Source organism: Cetorhinus maximus, chromosome 15 (genome assembly GCF_964194155.1).
Source record: "Cetorhinus maximus chromosome 15, sCetMax3.hap1.1, whole genome shotgun sequence".
In the NCBI taxonomy this organism is placed as follows: domain Eukaryota; kingdom Metazoa; phylum Chordata; class Chondrichthyes; order Lamniformes; family Cetorhinidae; genus Cetorhinus; species Cetorhinus maximus.
In genome coordinates this window covers 102,408,519-102,426,451 of record NC_135893.1, presented here as the reverse complement: position 1 = coordinate 102,426,451, position 17,933 = coordinate 102,408,519, and the positions used below count along the sequence as shown (strand labels likewise).

General features: G+C 41.8%; 1 protein-coding gene across 1 annotated transcript in view; it reads left to right on the top strand.

The window, feature by feature from the left end:
- The window catches only part of shisa9a (shisa family member 9a), a 314,843-nt gene that overhangs the window by 12,261 nt on the left and 284,649 nt on the right, over positions 1–17,933 (top strand). Inside the window, exon 2 of the mRNA XM_078559129.1 lies at positions 170–294. Within this exon, the coding sequence (XP_078415255.1) occupies positions 170–294 (125 nt within the window). The remainder of the gene's footprint in view (positions 1–169; positions 295–17,933) is intronic.

The following is a 17,933-nucleotide window of genomic DNA, read 5'->3' as shown; positions in this document are numbered from 1 at the left end:
TTGCACATCATTAAAATAGAATTATCCTGCAACAGCTCCAATAACAATATGAGTTGCACCGCACTAATGTTAGAAACACAAAGTAGCTGGAGGGCACTCTGTCCACAGACCAGCCTGGATAGCGAGAGGCTTCGGTTATTTCTGAAAAACTTTCTTTCTCCCTTTCCAGGGCTCTGACTGATGTTCTGAAGCAGCAGGGTCAGCCTACCAGCAATCACGTGGAAAGAGATGGGAAGGTTGCAATTCACGTGCAACATGAAAACATGCAACCGACAAGCTCAAGGAACAACTTTGGTAAGTAGTACAATTGGACAGGCTGGTGTGGAGCAATGGAACTCAATGAATTATTGGCGTTATCGTTTAATCTGTCTTGGTGACGACTTTCCTGAGGTATACTTTAAAAATAATAATTAATACTTCAGGCTTGGCAACATTTCAAGTGTTAAGAGGTTCCTCATTCTGTAAAATGGCATAATATACAATTTTGCTGGGTTGTGCTCTAAGGTTATCCAGTTCTCATTTGCAAAATGTCTGCTGTCAAAATCTTGACATTCAGCCAGGCAGGTCAGAAGCTCATTGAATAGTGACTGAGGTTCTCCAGTCTCTGACAATCTTGGCAGCCTCACTAACTCGTCCCCAGTCCGAATGGATTGTGATTCTGCTCTGAATCATACTCGGGTCTCATGCTGCATTTTGGGTTAGGGGGTGTAGTCAAGCGAAGCAGGTGCTGAAGAAGGAAAGCAGAGGCAGAGAACTAGGAAAGAGAATTGGATCAATGACGATACCAATCTGGTAAGTGTAGTCAGTAATTCCTAAAGTAAACTTTAGTTAAATTTACATGATTAACTTTCCTTGTGTGGTGTGCACACTTCCCTGTTAATTCCTTGGTGACCTTCCTGTAAGAATATATCGTATATGGACAGTTCAATTCATTCCCTACTTCTACTCCGTGTACTCTTGTGTACTGTACTCTCATGTACATCCTTGTGTGCATGATATATGTATAAAGGAACAGATAACTTGTAAAAAGAGAAAAGTATAATTTACAGGAAAACTCTGATTAATGATGAGTAGTTGCTTTCTATTAACAAATTAAATGCTTTGTGTATGTATTAAGCCATTGGAATAGATCTATTATCTTTGATTTGTGCATACGTGGGTTTTAATAGAGGCTAGTCCCCATAAGAGCAATCTAGAATTATCATTAAAATGTTCTTTTAACATAAATTGCTGTTGAGTTTTTTTGCCTTCCCCTTTGTGTAATTTGAAAAGAATACTGTAGTACTCTTTGGGGAAAGGGAAAATCAACTGCTCATGAGGGAAAGCCACTAAAACTGCTGACTGGCAATAAACACAAAGCCTTGAATGTAATTGTTTTTGGTTTTCCTGTCGCACACAATAACCTGATTTTTTTTTTAAGGTCTGAAAATAAAGACAATTGCCATTTCCATTATTTTTCCATTCCAATTCGAAGCAGCTAAGTCCGCAGTGCTCATTTTAGCTTTCACCGAGTCTCCACAAAGCTTAGCAACATCACTGGCAGGCTAAAATCCAGGAGATCGCGCTCACAACGTACCAGGGTAACTTAGAATGAGATACGTAAAGGCCAGTAACAGCTGAGGCTAGTGGAAGTGAGGGTCTGTTGAGTCTTGATGACTGAGCAAGCTTTGCCTATAAGTTACTGGGCCTGAGAAAGAGTTTTTTTGAGCATTTTGTTTTGGCTTTACACCTGGACAGTTCAGGAGGTGGTTCTGACTGCCTGGGGGACTGAGACTGCCGGGATCATTTTTGTCCGCATCCGCTGTGAAAGATTCCAAGGAGGAGATGTGAAATTCACAATGGATATTGCTGTGTTTGCCATTCTAATAGAGGAGCAGCAGGACTGGTTGGAGGAAAGGTGGTGAGGCAGCATACGATGGTGATTTGTCCTCAAGGTAATACTCCTGCAAAGCAGCTACAGACCACACAGGGTCCTATGAAGACCTTTAGCGAGGAGCGTTAGGGAAGGAAACAGTTAAAGAAGTTCAATTGCTAATTATTAGGTTGTTTAACTAAGTACCCAGCTGGTTGTGTAAAAGGGATGACAGCTGAGACCGTGGAGAGTTTTATGAAGAGCAATGAAACTCTGTCTGAAGGAGTCTGTCTTGGTTTCGGTCTTTTTTAAACAGCTATTGGAACTTAACAAAGAGCACTGTGTTCAATGAGTGTCCTTTACCAAAGAGGCAACAGGAAATCTATGCCAGTTGTTGCATGATGATGCTGCCGCCATGGTCATCTGTGGTTGCCATGGTTACAGCTTCACACCATTTTTATATCTCCAGGTTGAGAGATCTGTGCAGTGTCTGCCAGGGTGCCATGCGGGCATATATTTACCAAGCAACTGTCACAACTTTTAGGAACGCTGGGGAATTCATTTGGTTTGGCATCTGAACAAGATGGCAGCAGACAGGGACCATCCAACTAGGCTGCTGGGTTTCCTGAAGAGCAATAGGTGGCCCTCGTGTTGCAAACCTACTCAACTTCTCAAGCTGAAAGGGCAACCATCCCCTTACTGTCTTGTCTATGTGAGACAGTGTGCAAAGAATCTTCCACAGTAACAGCAAGATTTTGCTACGTGTTGTATTGTTGCACTCGTCTTTAGCAATTCTACCCTCCCTGAACTCTTCACACAAGATCAACCCTGTGTAGACGGTTTGAGACTGCCTTGCTGTAATAAATAATGACCTCTATAAGAGTAGCATGTACAGCAGCTGAGGAGCACCACAACGAGGTACATGCCTCTACCAAATTCTGTCTGTGAAAGGACCATTGGGATCTCAAAAAGGTGCTTTTGCGACCTTGACCGGCCAGGAGGGCCTCCACAGAATGCACATTCTCCCAAGTAGTTGTAGCCTGCTGTGCCCTGAAGAACTCTGCCTGTATATGGACATTCCTGCCTCTGTGGCCTTGGTTGATTTGGAGGAAAAACAACATTGAGAGCTTCAGAATGACTGTCATTTGAGCAGTCTGCAGTTCTGCAGCAAAAGACATTAGCACACAAGTGGCAAATGATGTGCTCCTCTGTTTAATGCAGCCTATCTTTGTCACAGTTGTCATCACTCCTGCTCAACCTTAAATGAGAAATTTAAGGAGGAGCAAGGTGAATATATAAGTGAGAATAGAAGGATATGCTGATAAGTGCTAAGATGAAGTAAAATAAAGTAAGATCAATTGGGCCAAGTGGCCTGTTTCAATGCTTTAGATTCTATGCAACATCTAGTATTGAATCACTATGAAGTGACCTTAACTGACTCTGGGGCTATGTAGTATTAGCCCCCCCCACCCCCCAGGGAAGTAGGCTTGTCAACAATACATGGAGTAAAGTAAAACTCCAGGTTAATGTCAAACCTGGATTCAAAAGTACCTGACCCTTGTGAATACCTTTTTTAAGGTATGCCGAGCACTGGCTTCAATGTTTGGAGTGCAAACATTCATGCATGTTCCTGTCATTTAAAAGTTACCCACTGGGAAGGGAGCTCTGTGCATTTGAATAAGTAAGCATGGACGGATACAGCTGTCTTCTTGACGAGAAACTAGCAGCTAATCAGACAGTCGAGGCAGGTATTTCCTACTTGAATTCATTGAGGGGGCCAACCCGACAGTGACAGCATTCGTAATTTCTTTTTAAGATCAGAAGCAATTGTCATTAACACCTGAATCAAATTTGTAGCATCTGCAAGAGGACTTAGAAGCTTGTGATTTACATGTGATGATAGAAGTCGAGATGCAGCACTCAACAGTACCAGTTTCACGGGATTGATCTGAAGTAGGTGGACTGGATTAAAAAGACTTTTCATGTTTCTCGCCTCAGTAAATTGCTAATTTATTAACTGGTGTGCCTCGCAGGCTAATAAACATCTGACAACTTGTCTTTTGTTTAGGATAATTACATGTGCTTCTTCTGAATCGAATTACAACAGTGGCATCACTGTCTGCAAACTGAAAGGCATCTGTACTTACCATCTGAAACAATCCTGCAAGTAATTGACTTCTGAAATAGGGTGTACTTAAAGGCTTGCTATAAATAGGGAAGAAATACATTTGAAAGTCCTTAGTTGCGTCGCTCAGCCTGTTAGCTGTTGTGCAGAATAATGTTTAGCTAGTCTGGTGCTTAAACTAATGGCAGGTAAAATCTTCTATTGCTTCTACCAATTAGTAAATGAATCTGCATAATTGTGGTGACAATTATACTCTTTTATTGCATGATTGAGTTGGAAGGGTAATTTTCTACTTATTATTGGGAATAGCTTCCTTGCACATTTCAACCTGTTGGTAAAGGTATTTGTTTATGGACAATTCAAGCCTTTATTTCTTTCTTCATTGAACAATGTTATGGATAAAATATCTTCAGAGATCCCAGTCTGGTTTTGTATTAGAAGATTTACATGTTTTAAACTGGGTACCGTAAGTCCAGCATTGTTTGGTTAATAATGCATTATAGACACTAGTTATTTCTTTTAAAGGATTGTTAATTCGTCTATTATTTACATCTGAAAACATTCCGCTGTCTGCTTTAGACTAACGAGTCCGACATCTCGCCCTTTCCCCCTCTACAGATTAAACAGGAGTGCACTATTATCAAATCCATTAATGTGAAATATTCACCATAGAAGATCACTCCAAATGTTGATGATCATTTTCTACATGCTGGTTGACAGTAGTTGAATGCAGAGGTTGATTCAGCCAGGACATGTTTTCTGTCAACACTGGTGATTTTAGTGGCACTGTCCTTGGTCCTGCAGCCTGACAGATCAATCAGGACCTCTCAGTTTCAAAGACAATAATATGTCAAACAGATTGTAAGCATAGCTGGAGCTTTTGCCATTCTTCAGATCATTGGCAGAGTTGTTGTCGAGGTAGTCAGATAGTCAGCATTATTTTTTTAACATTTACCACCAAAGGGTTAGTAATAGTTAAGCCTTGTGACTGAACTGCTTCAGCGCTTTTCTCACTTTAACTATCATCTCAAAAATTAACTGTAGGAATAAAGACTGTGATTCAAATGGTAGCCATGTTATATATAGTTAAACAATGAATGTAAGTTGCCCTGATGGATGGCTCAGTGAATTTATTCCATAAGTGCATGAACCATGGAGGTTAGTGTTACTGACGGGGAGAGGTGTGGGGTATGTCTTGCCCTTTCCTCACCTCTTGCCAGGCCATAACAAGATGTATTTCTGAGAAGTGTTTTAACTGTTTTGAGTGTTGTTACTATAAAAGAATAGACACTAACAGGCTTTCTTGTATGTTTAAATCAAAAGAAAAGATAAATATCTATTTTCACAACACCTTAAATATAAACACAATAAGACCCGCCCCCAAACGCATGCACGCACGCACACACACACACACACACGAGAAAAGATGATTAGCAGGGATGTAACATGCACTTAGATTACTATCAGAAGAACAAGAAATAGGTCACTTGTTTATGGTCCTTAAGATGGTGGCTGAAAATGTTGTAGGCCTGAAGGATTCTCTCCTGGTTTTTAAAGACAAATGGAGGTTGGAAGTTTCTGGCTTTTCAGTCGAAATTGTGTATGAGCCTCTGTAGTGAAGAGTTATAATCTTGTAGGTAAAGCAAGGTAGCCCCTTTTCACTGTTTGAGATGACTGGCTTTTCGAGGTGAGTTTTTTCCTTTAGCTGGGTATGATGTTTCTGTCTGAGATACTGGTTCCAGACTGCCTTACTGGGCTCCCTTGTGAATTAATAAAGTATCGGCTCCCTCTCCAGCCAGTTTCAGTGTATCAATGTATTCCAGTGTACTTGACAAACAATGGGGAAACATTTGCTATCTCATCAGATATTCCAGATGTGATCATCTCACTGAGTTTATTTGAAATCCCATCTTCATGAGGCCAATTGTCATTTTAAAGCTCTTCCATTGAAATGGTGAGGGGTAGTCAATTAGCACCTGGGAAAGCCATATGCATTCTTAAGTAACTTTCCAGACATATTGTCTTTATCTGTCCATCCAGAAAGCACAACAGAAGTCACCTGATTTTCTGGAATCTATTTTGTGACGGTATGTGGTGTTAATATTTCATGTTGCTCTCTTCTTTAATTTAATTAGGCAATGGACACCTTACTTTTTAGTTTTATGAGCATGACATCATCATTACATTAGGATATTCATGGGCACAATCCCCTCCCTGATGTGATGTGCCAGTGAAGGGTGTCCACAATTTAACTCAGCACTCTTGGCCATAGAAGGGGAAATTGACCCGAGTTCCTACTCCTGATCACTTGTAGTGACATGCAATTTCTGCGAATTCCATTTCACATGTGGAGTGTCTGATCATTCAGTAATATCGTATTATGCCCCTGTTGATTGGATCAGAACAGAACAAGGCCTGGAACAAGAAAATCAAATCATTGTCACACAATGGTCAGAAATGACCCCCTGCTTTCAAATAATCTTCAGGCATTACTCTCAAGGCTTGCTCATGAATAATGATCAGTTAGGTGAGGTATCAGAAGGCGCCTGTCAATCAGGGAATTGTTATGTATCAAGGAAGGGGAGACAAAGAAAATTGTGAGCTATATCTCCTTATTTTGGTGCACAATATTTTTGGGGTGATTCCATGATCAGACACTCCACATGTGAAATGGAATTTGCAGAAATTGCACGTCCTGGATTCTGTGCAGCTGGAAAATCATAAGAGACAGATTGTAACCTGCTGACCTGAGAGTGCCACTCCTCGGGGAGAGGGTTGAACTGCAGATCACCACTCTATGAAAACTTGGTGTATCAGTCACATCATTTATATTCCATCTCAACATGTAGAAACAAATCCAAGCTACGTTGACAAACACGTTAAAATGGCCACTTGACCAAGGTATCAGAATAAGAGTTAGTGGAATTATTTTCGCCTTTGCTGTCTGGGCTGTAATCTGATTCCTCAGATGACCATTCACAGTAGAACCTGTCCAATTGAACTGGAATGAAAATGAAGCTCATTTTACAACGCAAGTGATTCACTCCACCAGATTATTGTTCATGTGGTGAAGGTGCAGATTAGTCGCAGTGTCTTCAGAAGGGAAGGCGAGAAAATTGAGCATAAGCGGGGAAGTAAGTAAGTAAGGGAGCTGCGGGTTGACAAGTCTCCGGGTTCCGATGGACCACATCCTAGGGTCTGGAAAGAGGTGGCTAATGAGGAAGTCGATGCGCTGGTGTTAATTTTCCAAAATTCGCTTGGGAGGGAGGGAGGGGGGGTGTATGAGAGGTGAGGGATAGAGGGACGTTTTATCTTTTATTTATTTTAAAAATTTGGACACAGTGCCGGATCCCTGATATAGGCCTTCCATCCAGTCCGTATCCGCAAGCGGCAGCCTCCTCAGTTCTTCTGAGGTGGCTCCCCCCGATTTCTAATCCAGCATTCCACCCACCCCCCACACCCCCGGACTGAAAATCTGACATCCAGGCAGCCAATTTTTAAAGGTAGGGTTTGCGGAGCCATGAATCCTCCCATCACCGCGCACCCGACACGGGAGCGAAAACCTGGGCCACTATTTGAAGGCTTCCTAGCCTGTCAGCTTTACCGAAGAAGCACTCCCTGCTGTGCTCTCCCCTTGTTGACCCTGGTAAGTTCCATACAGCTCACGAAACCCATGTGCTGGCTCTTTAAAGCCAGAATGCAGGATTCAATTAGGAATGAATCACTTGTTTTGCATGTTTCAATGGCTTTCCCAACAAATGCATGGGTGTTCCCTACCTGCCTGCAAACCTGGAAATGGGCGGCCTATCAGGTTTGCAACCTAGCATCACTTTTTGAGGATTGAGCCCACCTCTCCTTGGCAGCTAATATTCTGCCCAAAGTATTTGTGATTCCCACTGCCGTCTAATATGAAGCCTCATTACGCATGAAATCCATATGCAAATAGTATCTTATTGGCGTAACTAGTGAAATTTATGTTGCATTTCGTTATGTTCAGGCATGCTTATGAGTTTGCAAATTCAGGAGACTGTTGTGAGTAACAAAATGTAATAAATGTAACCCACGGAAGCAGAAGTACAGTGCGAGAACACCTGATAAGGAGTTAATTTATAATAACTTAAAATTTGATAACAAAAACAAAAACAGAAATACCTGAAAAAACTCAGCAGGTCTGGCAGCATCTGCGGAGAGGAACACAGTTAACGTTTCGAGTCCGAATGACCCTTCAACAGAACTAAGTAAAAATAGGAAAGGGGTGAAATATAAGCTGGTTTAAGGGTGGGGTGGGGTGGTGTTGGGACAAGTAGAGCTGGATAGAGGGCCAGTGATAGGTGGAGATAACCAAAAGATGTCACAGACAGAAGCACAAAGAGGTGTTGAAGGTGGTGATATTATCTAAAGGAATGTGATAATTAAGGGTAGAAAGCAGGACAAGCAAGGTACAGATAGCCCGAGTGGGGGTGGGGTGGGGTGAAGGAATACTAAAAAGGCTAAAAGGTAGAGATAAAACAATGGGTGGAAATACATTTAAAATTAATGGAAATAGGTGGGAAAAGAAATATCTATATAAATTATTGGAAAAAACAAAAAGGAGGGGAAAAAACGGAAAGGGGGTGGGGATGGAGGAGAGAGTTCATGATCTAAAATTGTTGAACTCAATATTCAGTCCGGAAGGCTGTAAAGTGCCTAGTCGGAAGATGAGGTGCTGTTCCTCCAGTTTGCGTTGAGCTTCACTGGAACATTACAGCAGGCCAAGGACGGACATGTGGGCATGAGAGCAGGGTGGAGTGTTGAAATGACAAGCGACAGGGAGGTCTGGGTAATGCTTGCGGACAGACCGAAGGTGTTCTGCAAAGCGGTCACCCAGTCTGCGTTTGGTGTCTCCAATGTAGAGGAAACCGCATTGGGAGAAACTCCCGCGCATCCGCCCTCACACCTTCCTCTCCCTCCCAGAGGCAGGTGTTGCATCTTCTGCGGTTGCATGGGAAGGTGCTGTGGGAGGGGGTTGAGGAGTAGGGGGTGATGGAGGAGTGGACCAGGGTGTCATGGAGGGAATGATCCCTATGGAAGGCTGGTGAGGTGATAAGTGAGGACACCCCACCAGCCTCCGCATTCAAAGGATCATCCTCCGCCATTTCCACCAACTCCAGCATGATGCCACCACCAAAACACATCTTCCCTTCACCCCACCTGGCAGCATTCTGTAGGGATCGTTCCCTCCGTGACACCCTGGTCCACTCCTCCATCACCCCCTACTCCTCAACCCCCTCCCACGGCACTTTCCAATGAACCCGCAGAAGATGCAACACCTGCCCCTTTACTTCCCCTCTCCTCACCGTCCAAGGGCTCAAACACTCTTTTCAAGTGAAGCAGCATTTCACTTGCACTTCCCTCAACTTAGTCTACTGCATTCGTTGCTCCCAATGCATTTTTCTCTACATTGGAGAGACCAAACACAGACTGGGTGACCGCTTTGCAGAACACCTTCGGTCTGTCTGCAAGCATTACCCAGACCTCCCTGTCGCTTGCCATTTCAACACACCACCCTGCTCTCACGCCCACATGTCCGTCCTTGGCCTGCTGTAATGTTCCAGTGAAGCTCAACGCAAACTGGAGGAACAGCACCTCATCTTCCGACTAGGCACTTTACAGCCTTCCGGACTGAATATTGAGTTCAACAACTTTAGATCATGAACTCTCTCCTCCATCCCCACCCCCTTCTTTTTGTTTTTTCCAATAATTTATATAGATTTTTCTTTTCCCACCTATTTCCATTATTTTTAAATGTATTTCCATCCATTGTTTTATCTCTACCTTTTAGCCTTTTTTGATTCCTTCATCCCACCCCCACTAGGGCTATCTGTACCTTGTTTGTCCTGCTTTCTAACCTTAATTAGTACATTCCTTTAGATAATATCACCACCTTCAACACCTCTTTGTCCTTTTGTCTGTGACATCTTTTGGTTATCTCCACCTATCACTGGCCCTCTATCCAGCTCTTCTTGTCCCAACCCCCCCCCCCCCGCCCCCTTAAACCAGCTTATATTTCACCCCTTTCCTATTTTTACTTAGTTCTGTTGAAGGGTCATGAGGACTTGAAATGTCAACTGTGCTCCTCTCCGCCGATGCTGCCAGACCTGCTGAGTTTTTCCAGGTATTTCTGTTTTTGTTTTTGTTTTGGATTTCCAGCATCCGCAGCTCTTTGCTTTTAAAATTTGATAAGGTGTTTTGATAGGTGTTTTTTTTTCTTTGTTCCCAATACACTGGGAAAACATTAAGACAGGGCTGCCAAAATGCAGCAGTGTCAATTGCTATTTGCAACACCACCTTACCAGAAAAAGATAACTAAAAATTTGTATTTCATTTAGATTTTTTTGAAAGCTTTCTGTAAGTTGTGGCAGCTGAACCCCATGGTGTGACCTGGGTTCTCCTCTGGGTTAAGAGTAATGAGTTGCAATCAGTGGCAGATCTGCCTGTGTCTGCGCACATTATATCTGAATGTTAGTTGCAACTGCCCCTTCCAAATATTGAAATGACCAGCACCAGGAATGGAGCAATGCTGAAGGTGAGGGGTGATAGTTTGGTGTTTGCATTTTGTTAACACGAGTTGGCCCCTTTTTGGGAGTATGCGTGTTGTAGCAATTGCTTTTCTCTTGTATTTCTTAGTAATTTTGGGATGTGATATTTCAGAGGGTCTAAAATAAATGCAGTCAGTTATTTTCCAACCAGTTTGAGTGTTTATTTGGATTTAACTGTGATGATCAGGATAAAGAACAATGTATAAGGATTTAATATTGGACATATTAGTTACTTAGTGGTCTACATTGTCACATTTGTTAATCATGTCAGTATTAGTTGAGAAAGTCCAAGAGTATTGAATGGGATGGGACTGAAGTGACTATGCAGAAAGACTTAATTTTGATCTTGACACCAATGAATTTGCAGTAGATGCCTAAGAGAGGTTGCCTTTGCTTCCTTTCTGTGGACCTGCAGCATACACCGTGATGAAGGAGCTGATCGCGCCTGCCCAGCATAAAGACAAAATGTGTAAGACCTTTCTCCACATGGCCCAAGAACACCTCAGCCCAAAACCATTGCTGGATGGTTCATGTTTAACTAAAGGAGGCAAGGAGATGATAAAAATATTTCTCAGTTCAAGTCTGAACTGAGCAAACTGTCCAAAACATTGCTTTAGCGAGCTTCTCAATAAGGCATTTCTTATTGCTTCACCTGCTATTGAAGGAAACATTGGTACAGAACTAACTGTTGGTAGAGGACAGATCCATGTCTACTAGAGCTCTTGGAATGGCCCTTTGGATGGGGATAGTGGTGTACTTTGGAAGGGATGCATTTTCCTGTATATTCCATAACTGTAAAAAGGAGCAGTGCGAAATGGTCGTTCTCATTTAGATATTAAATGTGAACCTCAATTAGACATTAGTTATGTTATCAAAAATGTATGATGGAAAGCTTTAGAAAATGATTCAACACAAAAAAAAGTCTAGATTTTACTGAAATGTTATTTTAGACAACCTTTGCCAGCGATTGGAAAAATAAAACGTTCAAGTATAATACTAAAACCAGTTAAAACAATTGTCTGTAATTGTAGGAAAGGGATGAAGATCCCTTATTAATAGTTGACATTGGTTTTGTAGCCTGGAGTCAAAGCCCTGCAGACAAACTCGGGGAAGAATTAAGTCCATATTCAGTTTGAAACCCAGTACAGCAAAGCACACCTTCATGTAAACGAGAAGGCACTGTCAATGTTTTCTAAGCCTAGTGCAGTGCCATGATTGCTTCTGAAAGTGAAAGCCCTGAGGCCAACCATGGTTATTTTTTCTATTATGTTATTGTAAGTTGCTAAATTTCTTGACTTAATGGTGTTTTTTTTAGCTTTACCAAAGCCCATTCTCGGAGAAAATTATTTTCACTTTGGAAGTCTGAGGGGGGAGATGTTACATTTGTTACTTACATAGAGCTGAGCAAGCGCTACACAAGCCCCCCTGATGGGAGTAAATACGTTTTAGCAATTCAATGTCTGTTTTATATCTTTGTCATTCTTTTGAAGGTCAATTCTGGATGTCCTGGAAATAAAATGAAATCGGTTATTGCTGCACCGTTTATTTTATTTAACTTATGGAAACAAATGTATTAAAATAACCCTGTTGATCTATGACTAGTTATATAGAATTGCTGAACTGAAGTCCATTGATTTGCTTACTGGTGGTAGATCTGAAAAATGGTAAAGAAGTGAAAATTTCCAGATGTGAATTGCTGATTCGTAGTGAGACTAAAGCTATGCAATTTCTTGCTGATGGAAATAGAATACAGTCTTCTACTTCCAGCTCACAGTTGATTAATTCCAATTATTTGACAATAAAAAAACACTACATTTCCACTTTTCTATGTTGTTTATGTTTCATTCAAACTATTGCCAGTTTTTTTAGGACAAGAAACAACATTAAATAATCAAGGATAGACTATAATGGTAATTCAGCGCTACTCTTGAGAGCGTCTTTGAACTGGCAGGTGTTTTGATGAACTGATAAGTCTGCAAGCCGAAACGGACTTTTTCCATCAATTATTTTCAATAATAAATGACAGATTAGGTTGTATTTTCATTTCATAATGAAAGTATAATCATAAATATCAGGGCCATTTTTTGTCAAATTTAGATGACACTGTTTGTCACGATGATGCAATGTGTGCATCTGCGATGTTAATCTTTAATTCCATCAACCAGTCAAATATATATTTAACTGCTTTAAAAGGACTTCTAGCAAGCACAGACACTGACTTAAGATGGCTGCCACAGGCCACCTGATTTCTAGTATTATAAGTTGGCCAGTTTCTGGAAATTTCCAATGTGAGTTACAGTTAAGACGTGCCAAAACAACTACTTATGGCAATTCACACCTCCTGATGTCAAGAGCTACTACAAAGTATTGCAGATAAAAGAGACATGTCTAAGCTTTTCATCTTGTACTCATCAGGACACTTAGCAATATAATGGCAATTTATTCTGTATGTGAAGAGAGTGCTGATTGGATGGCAACTGGCATTGCAATGGAGAATGTGCTAGTGATGGTGACTGACAGTTTACTGTCAAGCATTTTGAAATTTAAACCAGGCAGTTTGACCCTGATTGGTCAAGGCATTCCCTGAGGAATGAGTCAATGAAGGCTGTCACTTATTTTGTTCAGCTGAAACAGGCACAATTTGTGTACATGTTCTTTCTGTCTACAAAGAACAGGGCCCTGTGTATTAATATGTGCAGCTTCCAGTACACGCAAAAGCGCAACACTGCGAGGCTGACCGACAATCTCAAATTGGTTGTCAGCGTAATTCTTAGCACACTGAGGATTATTTAGCAAATGTTGTCCAATCGCAGAATCACATCTAATGTTGGACACTGTGTTCTGAGTTTTGCAAGCACGGGCTGGTTGGGTACGGTCTGTACCCTGCCCGTTGCGAACAGCAGCTGGGACAAGCTGTTTGATATGCTCCACCAGTCTCTGGGACATACGGCATCACACTGGTCCTGAAATTCATATACCACATTACTCATTTGTGTGATAAGCAGAATGACATTTTGGCTTGACGGCAGCATCCTGTTAGTGGTGAATACCAATTGTGTTGCTACTGCATAGTAGCAGCGTGAAACAGCTAGCTTCACCTGTTGCTCAAACTTTCGAGATACCTTGCCCTTCCAGAGTAATCTGAGTTAGGCTGGGTACTTTTCAGGGCCGAAAGTGATGGCCTTAGGCCTGGTCATGAGTTTGTGTGATATACAGCACAGAATGAAATGATCAGAGTAGCCATTATCCTGCAGTGTCCAACATTAGATGTGATTCCGCGATTTTACAACATTTGCTAAATAATCCTCAGTGTGCTAAGAATTACGCTGACAACCAATTTAAGATTGTCAGTTGTGCTCGCTGCGTGGTGCATTTGTGTGTACTGGAAGCTGCATTTATTAATTCAAAGGGCCCTGTTCTTTGTAGACAGAAAGAACATATACTCACATTGCGCCTGATCCAGCTAAACAAAATAAATATCAGCCATTTGCTGACTTATTCCCCAGGGCAATGCCTTGACCAATTAGGGTCAAGCTGCCTGGTTTAAATTTCAAACACTGCTTGGAAGCTGTCAGTCACCATCACTGGTGCATTCTCCATAGCTACACCACTTGCCAACCAATCAGCACACTCTACGCATACAGTACAGATTGTTGTTTTCCCCTTGTATTGGTATTCTTGTGAAGTGTCCTGATGAGTGCAAGACATACCTCTTTTTTCAGCAATGCTCAAGTCCTGCACTACCAAACTGCTACAAAAGATGAACTGAAAATGTACTGGCATTTACCGTTTGCATTTCTATAAAGCTACTGTTTCAGGCAGAGACAGCCTACCAGGACAGTGGCGATACTGAAGGTGTTCTTCCTAGCTGATCACAGAGAAGGGTGGCCCATTCAGAAGTATAGCTGCAAAGTTACAGAATCTGATCACCCAGGCCATAAAACAATAGCCATGGTCTATCCAGGCATGAACTAATCAATTGCCTTCTGAAATCATGATGGGAAGACAGGTCATGTGACCTGAAAATAATCATTTTTAAAATGTCTTTTAGTACACCACCCAGGCTGCTAAAAACAGAACGAAGAGCACATCTGCCAGTGAAGCAGTAACACCATCTCTCTCCCCTTCTCTCTCAAGTTCAGGACCCTATCTTTGTTACAGTTTGAAATCCACCACAGTGATAGAGAATTTCCATCCAAATGAGCGTCAGGTGCAATATCATAAACTTTTGGAAATGACAGATAAAAAGAGACCATCTCCAGAAATTGCAGCTTACACCAGCCTCAACTCCACTGGGATTTCAAGACCACGGTGGAAACAACACCACCTCAGCCACGGACACCAGTGAAAGACTCGAACAGTGAACTCCCTATTTTTTTTTGCCTTTTATTATTGAATTTTAATTTGGCCAAAAAGTAATTGCCTACCAGATAATTTGTGTGAGTGTGTCCCTTTTGTCTTTACATTTGAAGCCTGTCAGACTGAGTCCTTTGCAATCAGCACGTGAATGGTTATGCACAGACATTGAATTAAGACCTTCATCCTTGTAAGTTACAAAAAAAAACCCACCCGTTACGATCAATCAAAGAGTGCGAAAGGATGTGTGGGTCCTGACACGTGTCCTCCCCAGTGGTAACATGGTTAATAGGCTAGTTACTTTCCACGAGAAGAACTTCAAGGTTATAAATGAGTGCAGCATGAAAACAGGTGATAAAACCCTTCTTGGCAGTAATAACATGAAACACAATCTGAAGATTATTATACCACAAGCTCATGCCGTCATGTCTTAAAAAATGCAGAGGATCAACCTGCCTGTTGAAGTTGTTAAGACTTGTTGAAGTGGCTGTCCTTAGTTAGTGGAACAAAATCCTTTTAGGAATGAAACGCTTTGATAAACAAAGAGACCAGGTTGTAATTTTGACATCCTTTTTTAAACGAGTGCGTTCAGTCAATTCTTCAGGAGCTCACAATGAGCTGTCGCAGTACTCAGCACATTACAAAACAATTGTTATTGATCTGATCTTAATGATTTATAAGCTGCACATGAGTTGCCTTTTTGGAGACGGTTGCTTCTGTAAGCCTTGATCTTTTCAACTTCATAAACATGTATTTTCATATTCACTAAATATGCCTGTTTAGGGAAAAGGATCACTGTCTCACCGTGTCTCTACAGCTCACAGTTCCATTTTTATCTTTTCACATTGTTCAGTGTTGAATCACTGCTCGGTTAATGCATTTCGGGGGTGGGGGGGAGGGGGGGGGGGAGGAGAAAAGTGATAAAAAAATCCTTGATTTTTTTTCCTGTTCATTTCTGTTCAGTTTAAGGACACATCCTTATCCTAGCTCTGCATTGCTCGGTAATAATGCTGAGTGGTGAAGCTTGAGATTGGATTGTAATGATCTGAAAACCCTAAAACCTGAAGTTCAGGAACCAGAACTGATGTATTACCTACATCTTCCAACCTATTTAACTATTTCCTCTCAAAGCCGTGCCTCGGTTCGTAGCACCCTGGCCTCAGAGTCAGAAGCTGGGGCTCGTAGCCCCACTTTAGCACTTCACAGGAGCTACCTTTCAGATGAGACATTAAACCACAGCCCTGCCTGCTCTCTCTCAGGTGGATGTAAAGATTCCATAGGCCAGGATGTTATGGCCCTGCCACAGCGTGTGTGTGTGTGTGTGTGTACCTCCCCCACCCTGGCGTAGGTGGTGAGCCATTTAAATCTCCACTCAGCTTGGCGGGACCATAATATCTGGTTGGGCCGGAGGGGCTGTAAAATCCTGGCCTGTGAGTAAGGGCGTTATCCCTGGTGTCCTGCTCAATCGACCCCGCAAAAGCAGATTATCAGGTTATTATCATATTGCTGTTTGTGGGAGTTTTACTGTGTGCAAATTGGCTGCTTTTCCTACGTTTGTAACAGTGACTACATTTCACAACAACTGTGGAACTTATCAATTTCGAAAGCAGCAATTCTGACATCCCTCCATCTATTATGGCAACGTCAAAAAGTGTCCCAGTTTTGAATGGCCTGTGGAACTCTTTTTCACTTCAAGGTCTGGAACAAAACTTTGTTTACAACTCCAACCAGCTCAAACTTTACAATGGTTTACACTAGCAAAAGAGCTGAGCTGAATGGAGATTTATATGCCTCGTCGCACCCTCTGGGGGTGGAGACGTGCTGCGGCAGGGCTGTAAAACCCTGGCCCATGGAATCTTTTACATCCACCTGAGAGAGAGAGCAGGCAGGGCTGTGGTTTACTGTCTCACCTGAAAGGTAGCTCCTAGGAAGTGCTGAAGTGGGGCTCGAAGCCCAAGTCTCTGACTCTGAGGCGAGGATGCTACAATAAAGCAGCTTGAAGCATTCAATGGCTGTGAAAGGCGCTATGTAAATACACATTTCTTAAAAAAAAAAGCTAACTTAGCAGAATATTATGCTCAATACAAATTAAAATGATTTGCTTACACTAAAAGCAAACAGATTACCATGAGTAGAAATATGGAACCAAGTACCGTACTGTACTTCCTCGTACCTTTTCCATCTTATGTCCCGTCTACTACTTGCATAATTCTTACAGGCCATATTGTGGGCCTCCTTTCTGATTTTCTCAAGTGACCAAAACTGGTTTCAGAGCATTAGACTCAGGTTCATGGACACTCCAGGCTTTTCTTGGGAAATAAGGAATAGCTGAAAGATTCCCCTCTGGAAATGTTGACAGAATCCTCTTTTACCTGTCCACAAAAAAGAAACTTACCTATGAATGCCTTGATTTATTTTGGAGTTCCACTCTTTTGTTAGCGTAAACCATGGCAAAGCTTGAGTTTGTTGGAGTTGTAAACACATTTTTGTTCCATACATTGAAGGGAAAAAGCTCCACAGACCATTTGAAACTGGGACACTCTTTGACATTGCCATAATAGATGGTGGGATGTCAGAATTGCTGCTTTCGAAATGTACAAGTCCTACAGTTCAGTTTTGTTGTGAAATCTTTTTTATTTGTTCTGCTTTAGTGTTATTGAGATCATTTCAACAAGCACCTCTTCAAAATGCAGGATGGCAACAGGTAACAAATTTGAAGAAAGGCTCCAGTGTTCCGACCTATTAACCGACCTCAGCTAAGCAGGCCCCCTCTGTGTGACTGTTCAACTTGATGCATGTTGCTTTTAAACTGGAGACAGTCATAATTTAACTTCAGGATCCACTTATACAATATGGTAAAGAGAATTTGCCTGATTAACTGGGATACATCATGCTTTCTGTGTATTAACTAAAGTAGAAATGGTTGTCCTTCACCTGGGGTAATTTGATTCTTTTCTGCTCCTAGCTACATGAGCTATTACTGAAAAGGAATGTGGAATACAACAACCTTCACCTTTCCCCA